Consider the following 27,965-nt stretch of genomic DNA (forward strand, 5'->3'; position numbering starts at 1 on the left):
ATGCCTCCTTTGTAATGGGTTTTATTGGTTTTGTCTCGTCCTGCTGGAGACGTCATCACAGTATGTTAAGGGGCGTAACATTTCCGTCACACGCTTGAGGCATTCGGCCAATCACAACGCACTGGATAGCTGGCCAATCAGAGCATACCTCGCTTTTCAGACCGATGAGCGCGTTTCAGAAAGGCGGGGCATAGAGGAGCAACAATAATGTACAGTATGTGGAAAATAATGTATTTTGAACCTTAAACCACATAAACACATTTCATTACACCAAATACACAACATAATGTTCTTTTTAGCAACATCATATGACCCCTTTAAAAAGTAAAATCATGAACTGTATTGAGAAGCAGGGCGTTTCAAAGTCGTTTTCTAAAGAAATGTATAGCAATCGCTCCACTTGTTTAATTCAGTCACAATTATCAGGAATGGGTGTTTATTAAAGTAAACTTAAATAAATATAACGAGAGGCCCTAAACAAAGTATAGGCTACAACTTTTCTGTTGTTTACTTAAAGAAAAATGACAAAAAACAAACAAAACAAAACGTCCTATAACATTTTCAAAAACAACTTATATCATGGTATGTCTACAGATAAATATTTAGTACAGCTAGGGGCTCGGCATTTTATTTCAAATACCCAACGCTTTTCCTGGCTACAGTCTCTATTTAAAAAAAAAAAAAAAAAAAAAACCCCTTTAAAAAGTAAAATCATGAACTGTATTGAGAAGCAGGGCGTTTCAAAGTCGTTTTCTAAAGCAATGTATAGCAATCGCTCCACTTGTTTAATTCAGTCACTCACGAATTATCAGGAATGGGTGTTTATTAAAGTAAACTTAAATAAATATAACGAGAGGCCCTAAACAAAGTATAGGCTACAACTTTTCTGTTGTTTACTTAAAGAAAAATGACAACAACAAAAAAACGTCCTATAACATTTTCAAAAACAACTTATATCATGGTATGTCTACAGATAAATATTTAGTACAGCTAGGGGCTCGGCATTTTATTTCAAATACCCAACGCTTTTCCTGGCTACAGTCTCTATTTAAAAAAAAAAAAAAAAAAAAACGAATTTCCCGCGAAAAAAATAATAAGCGAAACGGAAGGCTGCGCGAGCAGTCAGCACACTCTACCAAACTTGACTGCAATGTCCAAACTCGAGGTTTTATCAGCTGTGTGGAATACATTCAAGACGGAGGGCGGGTAATATTCACAGCGCTTTCGACTTCAGGCTGTCTTATAGGACGAAAATCTTCTGGGCTTACTTGTATACGGTAGTCTTAATTAGTAAACAGCGGCGGTATTCTCGTAACGACACAATAGCGGACCGCTCATCAGTAAACATACTTTCTGCCGCGGTGGGTTTTTGTGTTGTAGTCAGCGCTCAGTATCGCGTGGAATCCAAATTACTCATGATCCGATAAGAGTTCGCGACGCGCTCGATTCTACACGCGGATGAGACGTTGTTGCGAAAAAAACGAATTTCCCGCGAAAAAAATAATAAGCGAAACGGAAGGCTGCGCGAGCAGTCAGCACACTCTCTACCAAACTTGACTGCAATGTCCAAACTCGAGGTTTTATCAGCTGTGTGGAATACATTCAAGACGGAGGGCGGGTAATATTCACAGCGCTTTCGACTTCAGGCTGTTTCTTATAGGACGAAAATCTTCTGGGCTTACTTGTATACGGTAGTCTTAATTAGTAAACAGCGACGGTATTCTCGTAACGACACAATAGCGGACCGCTCATCAGTAAACATACTTTCTGCCGCGGTGGGTTTTTGTGTTGTAGTCAGCGCTCAGTATCGCGTGGAATCCAAATTACTCATGATCCGATAAGAGTTCGCGACGCGCTCGATTCTACACGCGGATGAGACGTTGTTGCGAATTCCATCCGGTCTGTAAAACAAACTGAACTGCCGGCTCGTTTATGTTAACTGTTACTTTGTTGAGGGGGCGAACCGGTCTCGGCTGCTCTCCCTTTGTTTGGGCCCAGGACTCGGCTGAATCCACTGGATCTCCGTCTCAAACGTCTCATTCGACCGCGAACGCTATATTAGGATGGCTCCACAAAAGCACGGATCTGGTGGAAATGGTTTTTACGCCAACAGCACGAGTAAAGCGGCTAATGGAGGAGCTCACGTATCGTCCGGTGTTGTGATGACTTCAGTCAAGCGACCCAAGATGGAGCAGGTCCAAGCCGACCACGAACTCTTCCTGCAAGCCTTCGAGAGTAAGTTGCTCGCGAATCCAACTTTCCCCCATAGTCTCTTTGTATGTACAACAGATAGCTGCTTTTCGAGCACACTTACCAGTATCCGATTGCTTTACGACCCATACTCTTAGCTTGAGGGCTAAACAACAATACTACCTGGGAAACTGTGTGCAGTAATACACCGAATGCTTAAATAATCCGGATAATTCACGTTAAAAGTCGCATGTCGTGTTTTTTACAATAGAGGGATTTAGACACGTATTAATTGTTTAGGCCACATCCTATATGAAAATTAGACACGTGCATCAAGAGGTGACACGTGCTTTGTGGTGCTTTTATGTATTTTATTATTTTAATACGACATTGGGGACTTCATAGAAGAGCAATGGACAACAGTCGTGAACAGCACAAACCCCTTGAAAACCTCTCTGCAGTTTCTCTACACTAGCTAAGACAAGTAGTGTACATGCCAAACTGCCACCTTGATTCACGTGTAAGAGTGTCATTGTACCAAAAATAGGGTTAATTTTATAGATACTGGTTCGACATGTATCTAAAATGGTAGTTTCTTTGGTTATTTACATGGTGAGTCGCATTCTGGCAACATCGGTGTGCATGATTCTACTGCATTTCTGTTCACAGAACCAACTCAAATATATCGATTTCTTCGCACAAGGAATCTCATAGCAGTAAGTAGACCATGATCATGATGAAATGACATGCCGTTCTCATTTAGACGTGAACTAACCCTGTACATGGCTGCCATAACAATAGACTTGACTGGTTGTGTCTTTAATTTCTTTCTGTTCTTTCAGCCAATCTTCCTGCACAGATCTCTTACCTATATGTCACACAGAAATTCAAGAACAAATTCAAAAAGGTAAAACCATTACATGCACCTAATGTCTTAATCTTTTTGTTTGTCTAAAAGCCACATCTTCATTTCCTTGTGCAGGCCTCATAGTGAGTAAATTTGCATGCTGACAAATGCACTGCAACTGACTGATGTACTGCACTTCAGTTGTAGTTAGATAAGTTGAATGAGGGTTTCACATCTCAACTATTTACAGAACATTTGTTGGCATCTGTTCTTTCAGAAAATACTTTGGTGTGAATGACCTGCTTTTCAAAGTAGAGAAGTCGAAAGTGGATCAGGAATCTCACAAGTAAGATGTTCTTGATCCAGATTTATTTTGCTCACTGTTTTTCCGAACATGAAATTGATTGACTTGACTGAATGGATCAAATGCATGCAGAAGTTTTATCTCCGGGTTTGTCTTGCAGCATGGCGTCAAACCTGCAGCTCACTTTTACTGGATTCTTTCATAAAACTGGTAAATTAACATTAGGTTTATGTACACTTTTATCAGCGTGTGCAAATAATATCATCTGATCTCTTTGTGATTCTGATTTGTTGTCCAATGTATCAGAGAAGCCATTGCAGAACTCAGAGAATGAAGAAAACTCAGTGTCTGTGGAAATGCTGCTTGTCAAGGTCTGCCACAAGAAGAGAAAGGTACAACTTTGTCCTTGTCATAAAAAGTCAGAAAATATCTTGCGTTGACTTTCACCCCACAAAAGTTTTCTCGATCAAAAAAACCTTGTCCTTGTCTTGATACAGTATATGTGGCCATATCTGTCCGTACTGTAGGTTAATTTTTAATTGGTAATTATGCTTGCTATCTATCACAACTAAAAACTCAATGAAATCGCTTGACAAGCACAGTTTTGTGTCTTGTGTTGACATGTCTGTGTTACGAGCGTTTTAGTTAACGAGGGATAGTTCACCCAAAAATGAAAATTTTGATGTTTATCTGCTTACCCCCAGGGCATCCAAGATGTAGGTGACTTTCTTCAGTAGAACACAAACAAATATTTTTAAAGGGGTCATATGACGTTGCTAAAAAGAACATTATTTTGTGTAATGCAATGTGTTTATGCGGTTGAAGGTTCAAAAAACAAATTTTTTCCATATAATGTACATTATTGTTTCTCCTCTATGCCCCGCCTTTCTGAAACACGTTGATTTTTACAAAGCTCATCATTCTAAAAAAGCGAGGTATGCTCTGATTGGCCAGCTATCCAGTGCGTTGTGATTGGCCGAATGCCTCAAGCGTGTGACGGAAATGTTACGCCCCTTAACATACTGTGATGCCGTCTCCAGCAGGACGAGACAAAACCAATAAAACCCATTACAAATGAGGCATTTGTTGCATCCAGTGGGGACATAATTACTGATTATAATGATTTATACTGTCTTTTTACGCGTTGCATTGCCTATCGCGCTGCGTAAACATAAAACCATGTCTGCATTTGTGATCGGAGAAACAACAAGCCTGCTCTACACCGCTCAAAACTTGCGTTTGAATCATCAGTGGCAAATTATTTATATATAAAAAAACATACTTAGTCTGTGAGTCAGAAGCGCCAGACTGTCCTTAAAAAGTTGGTACTGGCCAACTTTATAGAAACAGCCTTTGTGCCACAGACGCATTGTGCCACAGACTCATCCTCCATAAAATCGCAGCACACATCTGAATATTTGGGTTGAACTGTTCTGGAACAGTGTTGTAAATACAACTTCACCACTGATTTCTAGTTGTGTCCTCTTTTGGAAGGCCAAACAAAGTAGTTTCGCTTTCACAAACTGCGACTTCACAAAATGGCAGTGGCGGCAACAGCAAGAATTAAAGTTACGCCTTCTTTTTTTGCGTGAACATTTGGGCAGTGTTATGCAAATCTTCCCACATCGTGACATAGACATGTGGGGGCGTGTTAGAACGATCCGTTTTAGGTAGGCGTGGTTGACTCTTAACTTTTATAAAGAATATCTCTTTGGATTTGAGACTTTAGTCTTTGCAACTTTACAGATCTTCTTTATGCACCAAGAGTGTGTAACACTCCAAAGAGAAAGGAAAAATTGAAATCGCATCATATGACCCCTTTAACGCAAACCGTTGTAGTCTGTCAGTCTTATAATGGAGGTGAATGGGAATCACGGCTTTGAGAGAGAAAAAAACATACACAAACAAAACCTAATTAAACCCTGTAAAGACACAAAACGATCGGTCTGTGCAAGAAACTGAACAGTATTTATATAATTTTTTTATCTCTGATTCACGCAATGTTTGAACTGAGCACATCTTCCTGAGCGCGTTCTCAACGTGAGGTGTCGTCGTCTTGCTTTATGGTGGATCGCAGCATTATAAGTGCATTACCGCCTCCTATCTCTCAAATGGACCATTGACACTCTATCTACAATCTCAATTAGGAGTGTCAATGGTCCATTTGAGAGAGAGGTGGCGGTAATGCACTTATAAGTCTGAGCCGCAGGGTATAATTTGGTTTTGTTTGTGTGGTTTTTTTTTTTTTTACACTCAAAGCCGTGATTCCCATTCACTCCATTATAAGACTGACAGACTGCAACGGTTTGTGTTAAAAATATTCGTTTGTGTTCTACTGAAGAAACAAAGTCACCTACATCTTGGATGCCCTGGGGGTAAGCAGATAAACATCAAATTTTCATTTTTGGGTGAACTATCCCTTTAATTCGGCATAGTGCAACATGAGTCATCAAGATTTTTGATCCCAGAAGAGAAAAGGTGCAGTCACATTTACTGTCGTTCAACAAATTTTCAGGGGCGAAATCCAGTCATATCAATAGGAATCCATGCAAATTGGAATTTTGTGTGAGGGAGAAAGATTTCCCCACATAGATTTTGCAGTGGGTTCATGTTGGTCACACAGATTCACCGCACTGAAGCTTAAAAAAAAAAAATTGCTCCGCTGTTGACAATAGACAATGGACCTTTTTGCCCCCAAAATTTTGCAGAAATTTAGCTAATGTGACTGCCTAAGCACTGAAAATTTTAAATTGGTAAACATCAGTCAACTTTTAGTAGTATACTAGCATATACAGGTGCATCTCAATAAATTAGAATTAGGGATGCACGATATATCGGCCACCATATCGGTATCGGCCGATAAATGCTCATTTTTTCTGTTATCGGTATCGGCCCAATAAGCCAACATATGCGTTGAACTCTGATCATGTTTCATTTCTGTTTTTCTAGGATGTAAGTTGTCCAGTAAAGCAAGTGCCTACAGGTAAAAAGCAGGTGCCTCTGAACCCAGACAGCAGTCAGACCAAGCTGGGAGCTTTCCCCACACTGATAGTGCCCAGCCATGAGTTTGAACCCAGTAACAGCCACATGGTGAAGTCCTACTCCCTTCTGTTCAGAGTGTCTCGTCCAAGGGGGAGAGAACTCAACGGCATGACCACCAGAGATAGCAGTATGAGCTTCAGAGACTTTAAAGTAGCTGATGATAGTCTTGCACCTCAATTTGATGAGGCCTTTTTACCAAGAAGTTGTTTTCTTCTCAGATGTTATGGAAGAGCTGTCTAACAGGAAGAAGAGATACTGCTCTAATCAGGATGACGGAGAAACTACATTTGTGGCACAAATGACAGTTTTTGATAAAAATAGGTAAATGTTCTAGGTTAAATAGCTTGTTCTTGTAGTGTTTAGTTGCTTTTTGTTTGCTTGTCTGGTTTAAGACCAGACTTCTTTCTTCTTTCAACAGACGCCTCCAACTTTTGGATGGCGAGTATGAAGTCTCCATGCAGGAGATGGAGGAGAGTCCTGTAGGCAAGAAAAGGGCAACATGGGAAACCATACTAGATGGGAAGGTCAGTTGCAGGTGGTGGTTTTTATTAGTCTGCATGTGTCTATTTGAGATGTTTGTATGTCATTATTTGAGAACCTGTGTTTCAGTGGCTTCCACCCTTCGAGACCTTTTCTCAGGGACCCACGCTGCAGTTCACTTTGCGATGGACTAATGACACAGCTGACAGGGGAACAGCACCAGTGACCAAACCGCTTGCCACACGCAATTCTGAATCCAGCACAGTAGACGGCAGCAAGCCTAGCAATGTAAAGCCTCCACAGGCAGTAGGTAAGATCACAAGCGCTGGTTAGTGATTACAAGTGAAAATCACTAACATTTTGATCTTTAAAGCATAACAGTTTGTGTGCAGTACTGAGGATTCTGATCATAACAATGACGTTTGATTGATTGCAGCTCTTAATGATTCAGTTGGCGCTGGTCTACCAGTAAGAAGAGAACAAACTCATGTCGAACCTCGTCAGAAACTACGTGTTTATTATCAGGTAAGTAACATGATCTATAAATGTATCTAACAATACCAACAGTGCTTTCAAACTACACTATACTCACAACCACAGCACTTATCAGTGATCCCAGGCCTTCATATTGACTATAAAAAGGGCAGGGAGTTTCCTGTGATTCTCTACATCTTTCCACTGTAGATTTTATTGTATCATATCACCATGAGAGCGCTGGAGTCCATAAGTCCTGCCTTGACATTTTCCTCTGACTCATTGTTGGTCTTGTATGTTGGGCTGATGTGTGGTCACGGTCTGTTGTGTCCATCACCTTGTTTTGTAGTTCCTATACAACAATAACACACAGCAGCAGACGGAAGCCAGAGATGACCTGCACTGTCCCTGGTGCACGTTGAACTGCCGTAAGCTTTACAGCCTCCTCAAGCACCTCAAGCTCTCTCACAGCCGCTTCATCTTCAACTATGTGGTGAGAAACATCTTAAGGTTATGAAACTGTCACCAGACCACATGGATTATGTAGTCATAATCAGTGTAACACCACAGTGTTTACACATGTTGTGTGAATCAATCTGTGAATGGCTTACTCGTAGTTGAGCTGGGTTAAACCATCATAACCTTTAAAAAATGATTAAAAGGCTCATATGTTGCAATTCAATTTTTTCCTTTGTCTTTGGAGTGTTAAAAGCTGTTTGTGCATACACAAGATCCGCAAAGTGTTGCAAAGATTAAAATCTCAAACCCAAAGAGACGCCCTCCTAAAATGCCTCGTTCAAACACGCTCCCACATATCTACGTCCCTGTGTGGGAAGATTTGCATAACACTGCCCAAATGTATACACAAAGAAAGAAGGCGTCACTTTGATTCGCTCTGTAGTGTTGTTTGCTGCCACCGTCGTGGAGACGCTGTGTTTCGTTACAAAAGCCAAACTACTTTGTTTGGCCTTCCAAAAGAGGACACAACTAGAAATCAGTGGTTAAGTTTTATTTACAACACTGTTCCAGAACAGTTCAACCCAAATATTCGAGTGTGTGCAGCGCATTTTACGGAGGTAAGTTTCCTGAACCTGTAAGAGGTGTAACATTTCCGTCACACGCTTGAGGTATTCGGCCAATCACAACGCACTGGATAGCTGACCAATCAGAGCACACCGCGCTTTTCAGAACGATGAGCTTTGTAAGAATCAACGCGTTTCAGAAAGGCGGTGCATAGTGGAGCAACCATAATGTACAGTATGTAGAAAATAATGTTTTTTAACCTTTAACATAGTAAACGCATTGCATTACACCAAATACACAAAATAGCAACGCCATATGACCCCTTTAAATATGAGTTTTCTGACGGATGAATTGCAGTGCAACTTAAACAAATGTAGTCCATATTTGGTTGAAATGTTTATAGTGATGAAGACATGTTTATATCACCCAGCCTCATCCTAAAGGAGCCAGGATAGATGTGTCGATTAATGAATGCTATGACGGCTCTTACGTGGGCAACCCTCAGGACATCCACTGCCAGCCTGGCTTTGCCTTCAGCCGTAATGGCCCAGTGAAGAGGACTCCAGTTACACACTTCCTTGTCTGCAGGTTTGTGTGGTTTTAAAAAAATGATTGCATGGTCTTCTGAGTCTTCTGTTGTGATTACACACACACACACATATATGTGTGTGTGTGTGTGTGTGTGTGTATGTATGTATGTATATCATAATATATTTAAAATTTAATCAAAAATGTGTTTGATATTGTTTAGCCATTATTTCCCCCATTGACTAGTCAGTTATTTTATTTGAATGCTAACCAAAATAGGTTGTTCATAAGAATTTAATGAAGCGTCTGGCATCAGTGCTAAAACAGCTGGTTTATGTTATATTATATAATACGAGTCAAAAATAACTCCACAGTAATGCATTATAAATATCACTGGACGAGCTGTGTTCTACTCCATTGTAAATTGGTGATATGCTCCTTTTACCACAAATCAGTTGAATTCACACTGACTACCATTCAAACGTTTGAAGTCGGTAAACATTTCTACAGTACATACTGTCATGCCGCCCAGGCCTGTCACAGACCTAGCATCCATTTCTTTGAATCTGGTGTTAAAACACAATGTTTCGGTTTCCTCAGGCCCAAGCGCTCAAAGCCCAGCCTCTCAGAGTTCCTGGAGCCCGAGGATGGAGAACAGGAGCAGCAGCGGACGTACATCAGCGGCCACAACCGCCTGTACTTCCACAGCGACAGCTGCATGCCGCTTAGACCACAGGAAATGGATGTGGACAGTGAGGACGAGAGGGATCCGGCATGGCTCAGGGAGAAAACCGTTATGGTGAGGAAGCCGTCACAAGATTGTTAACCCTTTCGGATTCCATAGCAATTACTAGGTCAGACTGACTCTAGATGACAAATTAAACCTCAAGACAGTTGCTGTGCCATTTATGACTCAGCCTGTGAGAGATGGGAATACAGTATATGCTTCCACAGGCACAACATGTGTTCAAATCACATCTGAGGAGGATGTTACAGCGTGTTTGATGTTAAGTTGCATTAAATCAATGTTGAAGTCTGAAGGGTTGATTTTTATCTGCAAAATAGCATTGTTGTTCAGTGACTTAAGATATCAAGCACCCCCTTAATCTGAAATTGCAAACACGTTTTTATTATTTACCATTTTAAATGACTTTGATCATCTTCACTACCCCTCAGCAAATCGATGAATTCACGGATGTCAATGAGGGAGAGAAAGAGGTCATGAAAATGTGGAACCTGCATGTAATGAAACATGGGTATGTTTTTTTTCACCTCTCCTTCACTCTGGTCCTTTCTGTTTAAAGTTTGTTGTACTGAATCAATCCTCTCCTATGAAATGCAATTCTTTGTATTACAATGGCCTCACTTCGCATGTTATGCGAGTTCATCTCTCAGAGCTTGGTCACATTTCTGCCAGTAATTTGCTTATTTCTTTCTGTGCAGATTCATAGCTGACACCCAAATGAATCAGGCCTGCATGTTGTTTGTGGAACAGCATGGCACCACCATCATTGAGAAGAATCTGTGCCGGAACGTTCTGCTCCATCTGGTCAGCATGCACGACTTTGGCTTAGTAAATACAGGGAACATAGATAAGGCCATGGCTCAGCTGAGAGATCTGAAACGGCAAAGAGATGGCCAGGAGCAATCCAAAACGCAAGACGATGCTGATGGCGGATCCAGCGGCGATGGTGAAGCCAGTGTTTCAAATTTCGTCAAGACCAAGAATCACTGAAACGCCTCCTCACACTCTGCGTTGAATTGAGTGTCAGCGGGCATCAGACGCCCCCTGGATCTGAGAGCCACCATATTCTGCTCGCTCACGGGGTTAAAGTTGATGCCGAGTTAGAAGCGAGCTATGTGGTTTGACGGCCACATACTCTGCAGATCATGATTTTGGCCTGAGGTCATCTGAATTCAGAGCAACTCTTTACTAGATTCGAATTACTTGAAGATGCCATTAGTCTTTATGATGGACTGTACAAGCAGGTCAGATTTTTCTCCACCCACATAACCCTGTAGCTCTAGCAAATTTATAGCACTTGTTTTAGGTGCCTGTTTTTAAAAGGACTATGAGAAGATTTTTTTAATATATTTTGAATATTGATGGATGGAAATGGCTCCTACAAACTTGCTTTTACTGCATATTTTTCAAAGGGGTTGATAGACTCATTCTGAAAACATTTTAGTTTTGCTTGTGTATAGTTTTTTTTGGTGGAGTTTTTCAGCATTTCAGTTTGTGCCACCCCAAGTTGTTTTCTTTTGGAATTTGTCTGGACCAAAGTTTTGTTGGGTCTTTCTTGGTGGCTTAGTATCCACTTTAATGTTGCACCACACTTGAAGACTTCAAATGACTTTTTTTCTTTGGAATCTTGGATTGAGGAATGAGCATCCGTGCTGCAGGCCATCTGCGTTTACACTGCAGTGTTCAAGTTTATTTTAGAGCCTTAATTCCACTGACCTTGCAACACGTACATACAGGTACAGGGTGCTACAACACAGTAGGGTGGGGGATGTCTTGCAGAAATGTTTACACTTGCCTTATCCATGGAAACATGGACTCTTAAGCAGGGTTTGAACTTTTGGTCTAAATTAGTGCAAACAGGTTTCATTTATTCTTGTTTGAATAATTTCAGTGATGCTTTACGGCGCACAATACTGTGTCCAGTTCAATATATACATTTGATCATGGTGCATCTGCTCTGGTGTGTCCATCAATTTACTTTACGTTTCCACTTGTCCTTCATGGTGCCCATTTATTTGATTTTCAGGTGTTTCTGAGGAAACCTGTTGTAACGTGTACATAACTTTAGTGACATGATGGCTTTGCTGATGGTGACTGCTTTCCGGAAGGAATGTTATTTTAGACCAAAGTGAAATGGCTATAATGTTTGTCTAGTTGGCTTCGAATCAGAAATGCAAGTTTTCATAGTTTTTTGTTGTTGTTGTTGAATTCATGTGTTTTAAAAGAAAGGGATCTCTTTGTGAATCATTACTACTTTATTTCGCTAAAACTGTGCACTGGGTTAAAATGTTTTTCATCAAATACTTAACTGGCTGAAGCTGTTGCGTAATTGCAATTTGCATTACACTCTTAATAGGGCAACGATTACACAAGATGTGGATTACTGATATAAATTAATGTTAAAAAAGATATTTATATCTTGAATAGGAACATTATGAAACCTGCTTGAGTTTCTGAATTATGCTGAAATGTGCTTGAGGTTGCTCTTTATTTAAAATAAAGATTTTTTTTGTTTTGTTTTACAATTGATACCTCACAAGTCTTGTTCATAAATGAATGATTTTTTTTTCTTTTTTTTTCTTTTGAGTAAACATTTGCCAAAAAAAAAAATCAAGAATGTTTAAATGTTCCAAACTGTTTATTAAATTGCAAATGCTCAGTTGTATTCTTACAGCTGTACTGCAAAGGCACAGACAAAATGAGGTAAATACATTTTACGGTCACAGTTTTATAAATATTGTAAAGATCAGATCTTTTGTGGGTGTATCGGTGTCGGGTTACAAATGTTCTCTGCAGTGAGGAATTATATAGTACCTTGTAAATTGTTCTTTTATCTCAGGAACATGTGAATTGGGTGCTTGTCCTCTTATTTTGTCAAATGTTTTTCCTCTAAAATCTCCAACTGATGCAACAGAAACATTACTGTAAGGTAAAAGCCAGCTAATAAAAACATGAAATGCTACTGTAAGACAGGTATTTGTCAAAATGTGAACATTAAAAAAAAGTTCATCTCAAAATGGCACAACATTTAAGCTTAGTGCGAATGATCACATTTCTGTAGAAACATTGATCTCTACTGATCAGAATTGTTGCCTAAGTTGTGAACAGGCTGATACATGAACACTCTACCCTGTGATGTAAAAATGAAAAACAGTACTTTCTAAATGAGAACACATGGCAAACATGAATTAAATACTAGTTGTTTTATATGCTACTGTGTTCTAAAATGACATTCAGCTGTTCTAAGTACTAAGGATACATTCTCCACTTCTGACTTGAGGAAACTGAAGCAGAAAGATTGTCTGAGCATAAGAGATTAAGCTTTGTTGTTCGTTGCGAAGGGTTTTTTAAACATTTTTTCAAGTAGTTTGAGTGCCTATGATCTCTGAATGCTTCACAGTAGATTTCTTTTCTATGGTAAACCAGACTAGCATGCTTTGCAACTTAACACCAGCAGGTTAAGACTTTATTAGACACCAACTCTAACATGTAACAGTCTCTATTGCAAAGAAGTACTGTTATGCAAATACCACAACACCTGTCCACCTGTAATGAGGTTAAAGAGTAGTGGTTGGCGTCATACATCAGAACAAAGTTTAATGTTATTCTGCAGTGATATGTGGTGCTGATAGAAAGAAAAAGGGCAAAATGTGACATCTGAACACTGTAAGCACTTGGGAAGTGATAACGTTAAAGAAACTTGAGGTCTTGAATTCCAGCAGACTGGATCTTCCATCATGCAACAATCAAAACACCAGTGCTTTCCATCCAGGGTGCGTGAAGGAGCAGCCAAAGAAAAGGCTGTCCACCACCTGATCCAGCAGCCAGTCAAACACCACTTCCCTGTTCCCTGAGCCAATCGTCACCCTCAGCTTGAAGTTTCCCCCGTCGCTGGGGTTGTTATTGTTGCTCACAGGAAAGAGGTTGACCACTTCCATGTCAAAGGTCACAGAAGAGCCAACAGTGATTGCTGGTAGCTGGTTGGTCATCTCTTTTCCGTTCACAAACACAGCACCTGGAAAATGGAAAGCACATGGGAATTTAACACTAATGTTCACTGCTGTCGCTTTAAACTTCAGCAAAAGTGGCATTAGTCTGTTCATTTCTTTAAATCAGCTTAAACTATCCATTTCAGTGAATCAGTTTAAAATGGACTTAATTCATTTGAGTCACTGTTTATAAAACTCCCAGAAGTCTGTCAGTGTTCATTTAATTGTTTTAGCAATAAACATTAATACTTACCTAACATTTCTTATGCTTTGTTAAACTGATTACATATCATTTTGGCTTGTGTTTATTTAGTTAACACTGTCTGGAAATTAAGCCGTGATTATTTCTAGATTGTTACTATACTTTTTTCTTTCATTAAACATTTAAAAATCAACATGGCAGCAATAGCTGTTTGGTCAAAATTATGTTTCCTCCATCTCAAAGAAAAATACTTTAAGCCATTTTGGCACGCATAAATATCAACTGTTCAAAAGTAGTTTTTTGCAACGATACATTTTGTCAAATGTGACAAAATCATTTGTATTGTTATAAAAGATTTATTTTTCAAATAAATGCTGTTCTTTTGAAGTTTCTATTCATCAAAGAATCCTGAAAAACACTACATAAAAACAAAATATTAAGCAGTACAACTGTTTTCAACATTAATACGCATTGATGAATACGAGAAATGTCTGCTGAAAATTCAGCTTTGCCATCACAGGATTAAATTACATTTGAAAATATATTCAAATAGAAAAATGAATATTTTGAATGGTAATTATTTCACAATATTACATGTTTTACTGTATTTTTGCTCAAATAAATGCAGCCTTGGTGAGCAGAAGAGACTTTTTCAAAAACATGAAAAAATTAGAACCGACCCCAAACTTTTGAACAATAATGTATATACTGAATATCTTAAAAAGGTGTATAAATATTATGATAGTTTATACTGTCCTGCTCGTACCATTAGTGGAGATGCAGACAGCCTGATCCCTCTGCAGTGAGTCTGTGTCAGTTCTGCTGTCCGCACACACACCCAAACTGTCCCGCTTTTCTGTCTGTCCAGCAGCTGTGATCCTGCAAACAAACCACAAACCAAAAAATGAGCGGGACATATGATAAGCCTGCTGATATTTGTTACTGTAAATTTTTTTATTTGCGACGATTCTGCATCTTTCCGTTGTTTTGAATAATTGCTATATATATTGTTATATGATCTTAGCCTATTTATAGCGTCCCACTGTCATACAGCCCACAGCTGATTTGCTATGAGAATATGTGGAAGAATGAAACGCTGATGTACTTGAAGGTGAGGGTCTGGCCACAGAAGTACGTGGGGGAGCTGGAGTACAGAACACCCCCGTGACCAGGTGATGAGTCATTGCGCATGGCGATGTTCTTCCTACTGCTTAAAATGTAACCATCCATGCCTGGAAGCCATTCTGCAAACGCACAATAAAACAACCTTCATGAAACACTTCCACACTCAGTGGAGGCGTTTTATGAAAGGGGCTTTCTTAGTGAAGCTGCCCAGCTTGTCCTCGTTCTCATTTATACCACAGCGGATGGCAGCCTCCCCTGAAGGAACAGTCACATTACATTCATAACTGAACGTTAGGCAGTAAAAATTGTAAACTGTAGCAAATAATCAAATGAGCTCTTGAGGAAATTACAGCAACCAAGATGTTATATGGTGTCAGCACTGTTTGTGTTAAACTGTAAAAAACACTTAAACATTTAATCAGCTAACAATTTAATAAGTGGCAATTATCCAAATGGCAGGGCTCAACAAAAACAATTTTTTTTCTTCTGCTGGTTCATATGAGCCAGTAGGTTAAAAAATGTGATTATTTTAAGGGGGGGGGAATATGTTCTATACCCACTGTACTTTCAGATAATCAAATTGCTGCTATTTATTAAGCATACGTCCAGCCTGATTTTGTATCATACCACTGACATGGGGAAGTCGTGGCCTAATGGTTAGAGAGTCGGACTCATAACCCAAAGGTTGTGGGTTCGAGTCTAGTACCGGCAGGGATTGTAGGTGGGGGGAGTGAATGTACAGTGCTTCAATACCATGACTGAGGTGCCCTTGAGCAAGGCACCGAACCCCCAACTGCTCCCCATAAATGGCTGCCCACTGCTCCGGGTGTGTGTTCACGGTTTGTGTGTGTTCACTGCTGTGTGTGCACTTTGGATGGGTAAATGCAGAGCACTAATTCTGAGTATGGGTCACGTCACTTTCACTTTCACATAGTCCTACAATCTTACATATGAAAGAAACTGACTGCTGGCCCTTGTCTAAATCTAGGCTAAATCTAATGTCCTGATCTGATAAATACCTTCTCATAACAAATATGTATGGTCTTTACATACGTTAAATCCCATGAAATCAGATTAGTGTGACTGTAGTTGAAGAATAAACAATGACTGGCCAGCCTTCCATTGACCTGACAGACCCACCCTCTCGGAGCAGCTCATCAGCTGTGCTGACTCCATGCTCAATGAGCTTCTGACAGTCATCTAAGGGACTGACACTGTCCAGCTCGATGTTGTCAACCTCTTGCAGCAGAGTGTTCAGCCTCTCTGTCAGCAGTCGACTCACTGCCGTCTGCAGCTCCTGAAAGTGCCGTTGCAGAGCCTCACGTGTCTGACTGGCACTGCCGCGCACCTGAACACACACACACACACACACACACATACATAAAGACAAAATTTACATACAAACATCTCCAATACATTGAAGGTTTGAGGACAGTTCACGGAAACATTAGGAAATGTTATACATATACATATATATAGCTTAATAAATCCATATTTCCACAAACCACAGCCTAAAAAGAAATGTTTACATTTTGATTTTAATCTAGTGCACTATTTAACCAGGACTGTTTTCTAAACAAGGTTTGAATTACAGTGATTAACAGATGGTGTCTGTAATGGCATTTCATAACTGATATTTTAAACAGGATGCTGATGAAGTTGCACCAGGTAGCACAAGAAAATGATCCGTAGTTATGTTAAATTATGGTAAATGAGAAGTGTTGTAAAAAAATAAAAAAAACACTACTGTAAAAAGATTTGCGGTCCGTGAGATATATATATTTTTTAATGTTTTTGAAATGAGTCTTTAATGCTGACCAAGGCTGCATTTATTTTATCAAAACATTTTATCAAAACAGCAATGTTGTGAAATATTATTAGAATTTACAATAACTGTTTTTTTTATTTTAATGCATTTTAAAATGTGATTTATTCCTGTGAAGGCAAAGCTGAATTTTCAGCAGTCATTACTCCAGTCTTCCAACCTTTATGAAACACTTCCACACTCAGTGGAGGCGTTTTATGAAAAATTTCCACAGAAATTTGTACATCATTTACTCAGTCTCAAGTAGTTCCAAACCTGTATGAATTTCTTTCTTCTGCTGGACATAAAAGAAGATATTTTGAATGTGGGTAACCAAACAGTTGCTGGTCCCCATTGACTTCCATAGTATGGAAAAAAAACTACTACTTGAGGGTGAGTAAATGACAGAATTTTCATTTTTGGGTGAACTATCTCTTTAAGACACCCAGTATATCATTAGAGCGCGTTTGCAATACCAGGCGTCACTTTCACTTTCACATAGTCCTACAATCTTACATATGAAAGAAACTGACTGCTGGCCCTTGTCTAAATCTAGGCTAAATCTAATGTCCTGATCTGATAAATACCTTCTCATAACAAATATGTATGGTCTTTACATACGTTAAATCCCATGAAATCAGATTAGTGTGACTGTAGTTGAAGAATAAACAATGACTGGCCAGCCTTCCATTGACCTGACAGACCCACCCTCTCGGAGCAGCTCATCAGCTGTGCTGACTCCATGCTCAATGAGCTTCTGACAGTCATCTAAGGGACTGACACTGTCCAGCTCGATGTTGTCAACCTCTTGCAGCAGAGTGTTCAGCCTCTCTGTCAGCAGTCGACTCACTGCCGTCTGCAGCTCCTGAAAGTGCCGTTGCAGAGCCTCACGTGTCTGACTGGCACTGCCGCGCACCTGAACACACACACACACACACACACACATACATAAAGACAAAATTTACATACAAACATCTCCAATACATTGAAGGTTTGAGGACAGTTCACGGAAACATTAGGAAATGTTATACATATACATATATATAGCTTAATAAATCCATATTTCCACAATCAACAAGGATGTTGATCCAGGAGCATGTTGTACTTGGTGAAATCACGTTCACCATTATGAACAGGGTCACGTGGGGATGAAAATGCCTGATGGACATGAACAGGGGAGGCCAGACCCACCTTACACCAGCGCACCAGCACACCGCCTGGTCTCTCCACCAGCTCCTCAATCTGGACGGGCGGATGAGAGGCCACGCTGCCGTGCCGAGCCACGTGCGTACGGAACATATGCAGCAAAGAGTCGTCCAGCTGCGCAGACAGACATGGCACGTCCACCAGCACAGGTACCTCAGGCAGACTGAGGACACATTGTGACGACACATGTATTTACATATACTGTATCTGTTCATGATTATATATAAATTTTTGTGCATTTAGAACTTTATCGACAACTGGTATGGACGCTAATACAGTTATCATTATCTTCATAGTTAATGTTATTGGTGTGAACGGGCCTTTAGCGTGGTGTTAATTGCTCCTCAGATTTCTTTTATAAGTATGTTACCGTGAACGTTTCAACAAACATCTCCAATACATTGAAGGTTTGAGGACAGTTCACGGAAACATTAGGAAATGTTATACATATACATATATATAGCTTAATAAATCCATATTTCCACAAACCACAGCCTAAAAAGAAATGTTTACATTTTGATTTTAATCTAGTGCACTATTTAACCAGGACTGTTTTCTAAACAAGGTTTGAATTACAGTGATTAACAGATGGTGTCTGTAATGGCATTTCATAACTGATATTTTAAACAGGATGCTGATGAAGTTGCACCAGGTAGCACAAGAAAATGATCCGTAGTTATGTTAAATTATGGTAAATGAGAAGTGTTGTAAAAAAATAAAAAAAACACTACTGTAAAAAGATTTGCGGTCCGTGAGATATATATATTTTTTAATGTTTTTGAAATGAGTCTTTAATGCTGACCAAGGCTGCATTTATTTTATCAAAACATTTTATCAAAACAGCAATGTTGTGAAATATTATTAGAATTTACAATAACTGTTTTTTTTATTTTAATGCATTTTAAAATGTGATTTATTCCTGTGAAGGCAAAGCTGAATTTTCAGCAGTCATTACTCCAGTCTTCAGTGTCACATGATCCTTCAGAAATATTTTTGCTGCTTATATATTATATATATTTATATTATTATAAATAAATATGTTATGGAGCAAAGAGTCGTCCAGCTGCGCAGACAGACACGGCACGTCCACCAGCACAGGTACCTCAGGCAGACTGAGGACACATTGTGACGACACATGTATTTACATATACTGTATCTGTTCATGATTATATATAAATCTTTGTGCATTTAGAACTTTATCGACAACTGGTATGGACGCTAATACAGTTATCATTATCTTCATAGTTAATGTTATTGGTGTGAACGGGCCTTTAGCGTGGTGTTAATTGCTCCTCAGATTTCTTTTATAAGTATGTTACCGTGAACGTTTCATTTTTTTTCACAAACTGAGGGATGAGTCAGTATTATTTCCTGATCTATTTGTTCTCTTATAATTAGGCTTAATTGACAAAAATTTATATTATAGATTGAAAGGATCATTCTAAAACACGTTCTAAACGTCTAAAACACTTTCAGATTAAAGATTTTTTAAAAGTGTTTATTCTAAAACAAAAGTTAGTATTTAAATGGAATCCACAATGCCACAATTATTGCTGTAATGACTGTAGGCATGTTAAAACTTGATCCTGGGGTACATTTTAATAATGTAAAATGAATCATAGCTAAGGCAGCATGGTTTTATAAAGCTAAGCTTGAGTGATTCAGCACACCCCTGCTGGTACAGTTGCCATCTCTCCATTAAACTTTGAGAAGATGCAGCACAAAACACAAAACAGACGAGTCATAAAAACCAAGCATTAGTAAAGGTTAGGTGATAATGTTGTTTTTTTTTTAAATGAGTGCTTTAGTAATTATGTGAATTAGTCTTCTGAACTTCAGGAAAAGAGGGCTTTGCTTTCTGTGCTCTCAAGGTCTGAATCTCCATGCATTCAGTGTTTCTAGACATGGATTGAGAGTGATGGTGTGATATCAAAGCTCTTCTCCATTCACTGGCCCAGCTGAGGTTAGTTAAGTGAATGAATCTGTGTGCTCCTCACCTGTCCAACTGGATCTGCAGGGCTTTCTTAGTGAAGCTGCCCAGCTTGTCCTCGTTCTCATTTATACCACAGCGGATGGCAGCCTCCCCTGAAGGAACAGTCACATTACATACTCCAGTCTTCAGTGTCACATGATCCTTCAGAAATATTTTTGCTGCTTATATATTATATATATTTATATTATTATAAATAAATATGTATGTATATATAATACTAGTGTTGAGCAATATGCTACATAAACATACTGTCTTATCATCAGCATGTGAGATCGCCGATACAAAATATTATCATGCTAATTTATTTAATTATTTACATAGTTTCACAGCCGGAGAGTGAACCAACTCCAGGGTAAGGCTAAAAGCATGCAGTCTAATGTTACTGTAATCTATTAACTACACATTATATGTTTTTAGTAGGGCTGTGCAATATATCGAAATATCGCAAATGTACATATCGCAATATGCATATCACTACAGCTTGCAATATTTGGGGCCATGAACAAAAGACAAAGAGAAAATCCCTCACTGCTCTTACCTAAATAACTTTTGTAGTTTAAATAAGAATCAGTGCATATTGAATTCAAAGAGTAAATACTAAGCAGTGTTTTATTTTTCCTTTTTATTATTCAGTTCCTAAACTCATGTTAAAATTAAATTTTTATGTAATGCTCGAGCAATGTAGGGGTGCTTTCTTATTAGAATCAGAATCAGAATGAGCTTTATTCACCACTTAAGCGTGCGCAAACACAAGGAATTTGTTGTGGTTTTAAAGGAACTCTTGGTACATACATACATACAAATAACCATATATATATACCGTATATGACACAAGATAGTTATAGAAGTTCACAGAACTTACTCAGCAACCGTTTCATCTGAGCATGTGGCACTTTAAGCATTATAGTATTGCATATTGAATATCGCATTATTTAATGAGTTATCGCATATCGCATTTTTCTTCAATATCGCACAGCCCTACTTTTTAGTCAAGTAGAATATGGATGTCATAAAATATTTTTAATATGACTGAATACGTGTTTAGCATAACAGTTGAATAAAAACACTGAAAGTTACTAATTCTAATATTAATAATATTAATTCGATAATAATACGACTATCAGCACAACCCAAAAAAGTATTGTACAAATGTAACATGTCAGAGGAAATAAGTCCTCTCTGAATTGAGTTTAAGACTAAAGAAACAAGCTGATAATTAAATAATAAGCCTGATTTGAATGCAAAATACAATTCTACTGTTATAGAATGCAAATACTATTACAGTAAATCAACAAACCGATTCAGAAATTTAAAGGTGTTAATTTAATCATATACGTAATGAGGGTTGCATAAAACTGAGACAGGAACTTTGTCTGGTATCATCTGGTAAGTCATGTAAATGTGCCAGTCTTGTTTTGTACATGAAGTGTAGGTCTGAAAGCGGAAGTGGTGAGAATTGAATGGCACATTTCAATTTTCTTGATGCATCTTTCAGACAAACTGCTTCACCTTCAGTAAATGAAGCCAAGAGTGACAGGAAGCCTAGCGGTTTTCAATGTAAAAAAATAAAAATAATAAAAGTTCCTCTTGTGAACATGAAACTTGTGCTTGCAACAAAAGGTTAGCTTGGGCTCTTCAATGCCACGTATCAATGAACATTTGTATGTTCATTGATACATGCTTCAACTAAATTATGGCCCAGTACACTATAGCTTAAAACCTAGTGAACTATCACATACAAGCAATCTTCACACTGACATAAAAGGAGATGTTAAAGGCAAAATTACGCTCTGTAATTTTAAGAATTCCTTGAGTCATATTTCTGGAATGAGGAAAAGTCTCATTATAGTCCCTTATAATCAGTGAAACGAAACAAAGCCCTGGGCAAAAACTGTAGACAGAAACACACACAACAGACCGCAGTGGAAACGTGTTGACAATTTACACCACGGAACTCAACAGACTGCCGTCACAGTGTGTGTAGGTAAAGATAACGCCCTGTTGTCCAGGAACTGGGAAGAGAGTCTAAAATAACACAGATAAAGTGGTGCAGGATAAATGGATGAAACCCAAAAGAGACGGTGATATTAATCGACCTTCGTGGAAAGTTCCAGACTTCGCTTTGTTTGCAGCTGACGCAGGAAATGCTTCTGTCCAGAGACGTGCATCATTCCTCATACGTTGCAAGTCTTATCAGCATCAATCTGAACATTTCGAGCCAGGACAGAATCCTCTGCCTAAATATTGTTATTCGTGACAATGTGCTGTGAGGTGTGTGTGGAGGGAGGAGGCAGGACCTCAGGGCTCTGCTGCTTTGGGTTTTGGGCGTCGATTAGAAATGCTGACTCCCCATCACAGGATGTTTAGACGTAGCCCAAAACTGGATCTCCGGGAAGAGGCTAAGTCAGTACGGTCCTATAAAAACCCTTTAGAACAAATGTATAATGTCAAACGCACACTGACACACATGGACACTATTCTTGTAGTTTTTTGTTTAGTGTAATATGATTCAAAATTATATTCTTAGCTTGTTCTGAGTTTGGATATTAATCAAATTCAAATAACAGCAACAGCAGATTCATCTTCCCATTAAAGCCCCAAATCATGCAGTTCCTTTTTTACTGCATAGCCAAATTTTGCAATCTTTAAAGAAAATAATAAAACATAACCCAATATACATATATTCATCTGCACACAACTTAATAATAATCATTATATTTATTTAATACATACTATCGACAGTCCATGTTTGCCCCAGATTTAAGTACAGAGCTAATTTTCATCTGCAGTCCAAATAATAATAATAATAAAATGGAAAAATGTAAATATAAATTTAGAGAATAAGAGTATATCTAGCAACAGAGTTACATTTAATCTATAGTCCCCGAGTAGGATTAATAATAATTATAATAATATAAAATGTGAAAAATATAAATGTTTGATGAGAGAATTCTAGCTACAGAGTTACATTTAATATGTAGGTCCTGAGCAGGATAATAATAATAATAATAAAATTATGAAAAAACCCCACTAAAAATATAGATGTTTGCTGAGAAAATATTAATACAGTACTGTGAAAATATCAGGATACTTTGATATAGATTTGGACCTGAACATGCATATGCCCTTTAGCTCTGTATGTTTCCAATGTTCTGGCTCGTGGGTAACAGGGTGTGGGAAACAGAGGCCCTTTGTAGGTTTTAAGGAAGCCTCAGTGGCTGAGACCTAGTGTAACAACTTAAAGAGGAAGTAGACTAGAACAGCTAATGTGAAATATACAACATTAAACTCAACCACTGACCGGGAAGCTTCTGTTCTTTTAATACATGAAGAATTACAATACAGATGAGCTTCTACAACTGGAAGCTGGAAGTAGTTCTGCTCATGCAGAAAAAAAAAAAAAAAAAAGTAGTTTGACCCAAAGATTGACCACAAATGTTGTGTCCTTGCTGTGAATAACGGAGCAAGTGATATGATCATATCAGATGGGATGCACATATGTGATCTCCCCAAGACAGCTGCACACGCTGTGAGGTTAATCACAGTACCGTGGGGCGTCATGCAATCACTAGTCAATGATCCTAAAAGTTTGGTTTAATTCTCTGTCCTGTGTAGGATGTGAGGAGCGAGAGCGTAAACCTTCTCTGAGTTTACAGTCTCATAAGAAGAGCAGGAAATTACAGCCTTGTTTACACACTGAATGAGGCATTCTGAGAGGTGGGGGGAGGAGGAAGTTGGGTAAGATGCCAGAAGTCAAGTCTGAAGATAACAGCGAGCAGCAGGCCGGCTTTACATCCTACAGCCACCCCGGGAGACATGTGGCATGAATCAGCCCTTCTGTGCTGACCAACAGGCTTCCTGGCACAGAGGATGCAACTCACTTCACCGAGACAGCGGGAGTATCATTTACCCTCGCTCTCTCAAAAACACCCACATGTCACAATATTTGGTTACTGTTTAGGGAACCACTAGCTTTGTGCAGCTGAATTGTTTCTGGCATTTTCAACAATGTGTTTGATGATTTTGTTGTATTATTTTAGGCAATAGTGCATGCTGGGTGAGATCAATAGCAATTTCATTACTGTCTCTATGGGGTTGGCTTGACTGTAACAATGTGTCCTAACCAGACGGGATGAGATAAAGAGAAAACAGCGAACTCCTCCATGTAAATCTGTTTTTATGATAACCAGCCATGACCGAGACAAGGGATAAGCAAAAGAGATGAGATGGAATTTTTTTCAGTTACTTCTATTTCTATTTCTGCCAGGGTTGTGTGCCATTCAGAATTGAATTGAGGATAGATAGCCACAAACAGCCACAGCCATATTAGAAATAGTCATATTTTATTGTATTTAATACATTTCACAATACAATTTTAGTGTTATTGTTAAAACTATTTAGTAGTTTTTGTTAATTGAAATGAAGCTGAAAAAAAAAACATAATAAAAGATAATTTAAAATATTAATAAATATTACAATATTATATAAATAATACTAAAATAACACTACACACTTTTACTTTTATAGACCAAGGTTGAACAACATAAAATTTCCTAGATTACCTGTTGAATTTCATCAAATTATAATTCAGCTAATAAAGATGTAGATGTTCACTCAAATTCCAATTCAACTTTCTATGAAGTGTCACCAATTAAATTAAACTCCAACTTATGAGTTGAAAAATAGCCAATTCTTAAATTCTGAGTTTTGGCCAACCCTGATTTGTTGCCCCGCCCACTGTGAAATATTGTTTTAAAATACTACCATATATTGTAGTATTTTACTATATATCCAATTAGAATATATTCTGATTGGCTGTTATTGTGTCACGTTGCACAGCAGTACAGCAGTTTCTGTGTGGACTGACACATTGCTTGTTGTTGGAAACCTATTTATTCTTTCAGTAGCAGTGCAGAGAGTCACAGCCGTACCTGTTTGCGTGCCTGGCTGAGTCCATGCAGTCTCTGCTGTAGCTCGCTTCTGTAGTTTTGGGCTGCTTCAATGCTCTCCTTCGCCTCCTGCAGCAACGCCTCTGCCTCTATTGACATCCTTGTTGACCTCTGCCAAATCACAAATATCAAGGTAAAGTGTAGGAAAACATTCCCATTGATAGAGATAACTTTTACTTTGACTGGATTTATCATTTATGGGGTTAGAAAGCATTCGAGAGAAAGGGCATTTTCAGAAAATGTCATGCTAACAAAGCTAAACTAATAATAACAAGAGCATGAAATTCCACACAGGCCAAAAAACAGAGTCTGTTCTTCATGCTCATAACAAATTTAACAGCAACTTTATGAAACCATCAGGCCATCATTTCCACATCATGTGGATGTGAGGAAGCGTGTTTTGAATCATAACAACGCGTTCACAGCCTTATCTGTTGAAGTTTAGCACAAGAGAATGATACAGTTGTGTATACTTATGACTAAAAGAAATATATACACTATAACATTGAGAAACCACAGCCATGTCAACTGTTGTAGCAGTGCAAAAGTCACTGGAGTCATGGAAATGAATCACTGGCCTGAAGACTACATGTATCAAAAACAAGACCTGAACTGTGCTATAAACTCATACAACTAAATAGAAGCCGTGAGTCAAAGAGCAGCACAACAGTGTGAGCCACGGTTTTTGATAGGATGGCATCAGTCTGTGTGACACTCAACAAACTGCTGTGCCTGTTTGTGCTAGTTTAGACAAAAAAAATCTGTGAACAACCCAAAAATAATACACAGACCGTTGTCATGCTTTGGTGTGGATGCGAATATATTTATTGTTATAGTTATTATTCTTGGTCTGAATAGGCCTTTAGGCTGGTAGATCACATTTCTGCTGTTGTTTATGCATTTAAGAAGTTAATTGTCTGATTCAGCAAACTCAGCTCATAATTTTGCAGATCATGGTAATATTAATAAGTTAACATTTTTGTTTACTTTTGTACAATAAACAAATCAGGTACTGTGTTGGGTCACCACTTGATGTAAAATATGGATCTTGAAGCAAAAACATATTCGCACCAAAATGTATGTTAATAAACAGCTCTCACGTCTTTACTGATCAGGCGATCTCCTTTAAGGCTTGCATGCTACAATGAAACCACTTCCGTTGAAGATAAAATGAAAGCAACTGCACTTTTCTTACATGTGCCCATGTGGCTTAAATTCACAAGCATGACTGAACCTACCCATAGATACTACCCTGAACCAAAGCTACAACTCAACTTCTGTACAATAGTGCCTGTATAACACTGGTGTCATTGTGCAGGAGAGAACAGATGCCTTTTTGTTTATACGTGTAAATGAACTCAAATACCGTACAGGTGGATCGGCAGCAAGTTATTCAGTTTACCCTTGTTTAAAGGTGCTGACCTTAGTGCACAGAGTAGAGAATTAACCTATATATGTTTAACTCTCAAAAGCACCCTTTCATCTATACACCTATGTGAGAGAAAACTTAATTACAAAATGTGACCTGCACCAACAAGCCTGTGAGTTTCCACAAACATCTACCTTATGATCAATGCCCAAAAAAATGTTATGAGTTGCAACAGTGGCATATTTAGTAAATTTTGACAATTCATGATCAAGGCAAAGGGAGGGGTTCTCCAAAATCACAGTCTAATCCTCTGATTTAGCAGCAGGGATCTCATCCAGACTGGGGTTAGTAATCTAGGCAAAGAGCATTAAAACAAGCAATTACATTATCTATTATTCTTGCAGAATCCTTTCCCACAAGTGAATCCATCAGGGAGTACAGCGGAGGACTGGCTAACTTTCACAGGGACACGAATGACCTAGATTCAATGGCAAAAAAAAAAAAGACCTGCTGCCAAAAGACAATGTTGGGAATTCCAGAGTGAGATGTCTCTGATCTGAGGATCATGTGTCCTACTTCACAATCGGTGACCGTTCACTGATAAGGGCCACGGTTTAAAGGGCCCTTCTATTAAGATGAAGTAAATAAGATGCATTTAAACAAACAGAAGTGTTTATAAACTATCAGAGGTCTTTTGCATTCTGCTGCCCATCATCTTTACACGTATGCTCTTACCTAAAAACGTCCAATCCAAGCATAACAGGACAGCTATGTAAAGTGCAGTAATTCTCTTAAGGGCCATGATGATGCACCGTGCACACTCAACATGTTTATACATGTCCAAAAACGGTAGAAACGAAAGGCAGATGACAGAAGAGCAGCACACATAGTAAATATCAACATCAGCTATGAAAAACATCTCAAATGTTTAGCAATTATTTTCAAACTCAAAAAGCAGCAGTTCACGAGGCTCTTCTACTGTATGAGGACCGCCACACCAACACCCCATCACTTTAACTCATCAGAGCTTTACAGTAAGCTCTTCAAACTGCTCCACCTATAAACCTGCTCACGAAAAGACAACATCTCTAACATAGCAATGAAAAATAAACTGTAACAAAAACATATGCTATTATTAAGCGTTTTTTGTTGTATTACCTTACGCGATCCTAGCTTGTGTCATATTAACTTCTGCTCCGGAGTTCCGCCATTGACGCCCCGGCAACAGTAAAGAGCTCAAAGCACATATTTTCACTTTGATACAAACCTGTCATCCAATCAGATGCCGCAGTGCTGTGTTTTCCTCCTGTCTGCAGCCAGCTCTAGCCAATCAGATGATTAAACCTCTCTTGACCCCGCCCCATCGTTTGTTAAAAACCCAAAGCGCATGAAGGCGTCAGGTCCTTTGGCGTCAAACAACAAGTGAAGGTAACTTTGTGTTAATCGTAAAATGAGAGCGATTACCTTGCAGATGTTTACTATTTATGAACAGTATAAAAAGGCCAAGACTTTCAGAACGAACATCTACAAACAACGTTGTCACAAAGCGGAATACTGTGGAATATGAGAGTAGACTGTTTAGATACAGAGATTATAGTGCCTAGTTATTTATTGCAAAATATACTATCTAGAGTTTCGCACGCAAACTTATCGTTTTAAAAAATGTTTAAAATATTATTTATATATTTTCTATAT

General features: G+C 38.7%; 2 protein-coding genes across 2 annotated transcripts; one reads left to right on the forward strand and one right to left on the reverse strand.

Moving 5' to 3' along the window:
* Positions 1-1,545: 1,545 nt before the first annotated feature.
* suz12a (SUZ12 polycomb repressive complex 2 subunit a) lies at positions 1,546-11,013 on the forward strand. The gene is made up of 16 exons (XM_016279125.1): positions 1,546-2,235; positions 2,860-2,906; positions 3,033-3,097; positions 3,315-3,383; positions 3,502-3,551; positions 3,648-3,733; positions 6,291-6,510; positions 6,602-6,704; positions 6,802-6,907; positions 6,993-7,173; positions 7,300-7,388; positions 7,687-7,830; positions 8,791-8,948; positions 9,489-9,687; positions 10,065-10,144; positions 10,332-11,013. The coding sequence occupies exons 1-16, from the start codon at positions 2,064-2,066 to the stop codon at positions 10,621-10,623; spliced, it is 2,061 nt and encodes a 686-aa protein (XP_016134611.1). The 5' UTR covers positions 1,546-2,063; the 3' UTR covers positions 10,624-11,013.
* An 80-nt stretch (positions 11,014-11,093) lies between these two features.
* On the reverse strand, positions 11,094-27,519 carry LOC107590438 (cytokine receptor-like factor 3). The gene is made up of 9 exons (XM_016279181.1): positions 27,429-27,519; positions 24,884-25,012; positions 19,957-20,075; positions 17,945-18,122; positions 17,454-17,669; positions 16,086-16,297; positions 14,930-15,091; positions 14,591-14,703; positions 11,094-13,648 (listed from the first exon to the last, which is right to left on the reverse strand). The coding sequence occupies exons 2-9, from the start codon at positions 24,998-25,000 to the stop codon at positions 13,380-13,382; spliced, it is 1,386 nt and encodes a 461-aa protein (XP_016134667.1). The 5' UTR covers positions 25,001-25,012; positions 27,429-27,519; the 3' UTR covers positions 11,094-13,379.
* Positions 27,520-27,965: the final 446 nt, after the last annotated feature.

Source organism: Sinocyclocheilus grahami, unplaced genomic scaffold (genome assembly GCF_001515645.1).
Source record: "Sinocyclocheilus grahami isolate Dianchi unplaced genomic scaffold, SAMN03320097.WGS_v1.1 scaffold127.1, whole genome shotgun sequence".
In the NCBI taxonomy this organism is placed as follows: domain Eukaryota; kingdom Metazoa; phylum Chordata; class Actinopteri; order Cypriniformes; family Cyprinidae; genus Sinocyclocheilus; species Sinocyclocheilus grahami.

Coding starts and splice junctions, on each gene's coding strand:
- LOC107590438 (XM_016279181.1), bottom strand. CDS start 25,000: ATGTCAATAGAGGCAGAGGCGTTGCTGCAGGAGGCGAAGGAGAGCATT. Junction 16,298..17,453: donor TGCTCCGAGAGGGTGGGTCT/GTCAGGTCAATG, acceptor GTGTGTGTTCAG/GTGCGCGGCAGTGCCAGTCA. Junction 14,704..14,929: donor GGCCAGACCCTCACCTTCAA/GTACATCAGCGT, acceptor GTTTGTTTGCAG/GATCACAGCTGCTGGACAGA.
- suz12a (XM_016279125.1), top strand. CDS start 2,064: ATGGCTCCACAAAAGCACGGATCTGGTGGAAATGGTTTTTACGCCAAC. Junction 3,734..6,290: donor TCTGCCACAAGAAGAGAAAG/GTACAACTTTGT, acceptor CTGTTTTTCTAG/GATGTAAGTTGTCCAGTAAA. Junction 9,688..10,064: donor TCAGGGAGAAAACCGTTATG/GTGAGGAAGCCG, acceptor ACTACCCCTCAG/CAAATCGATGAATTCACGGA.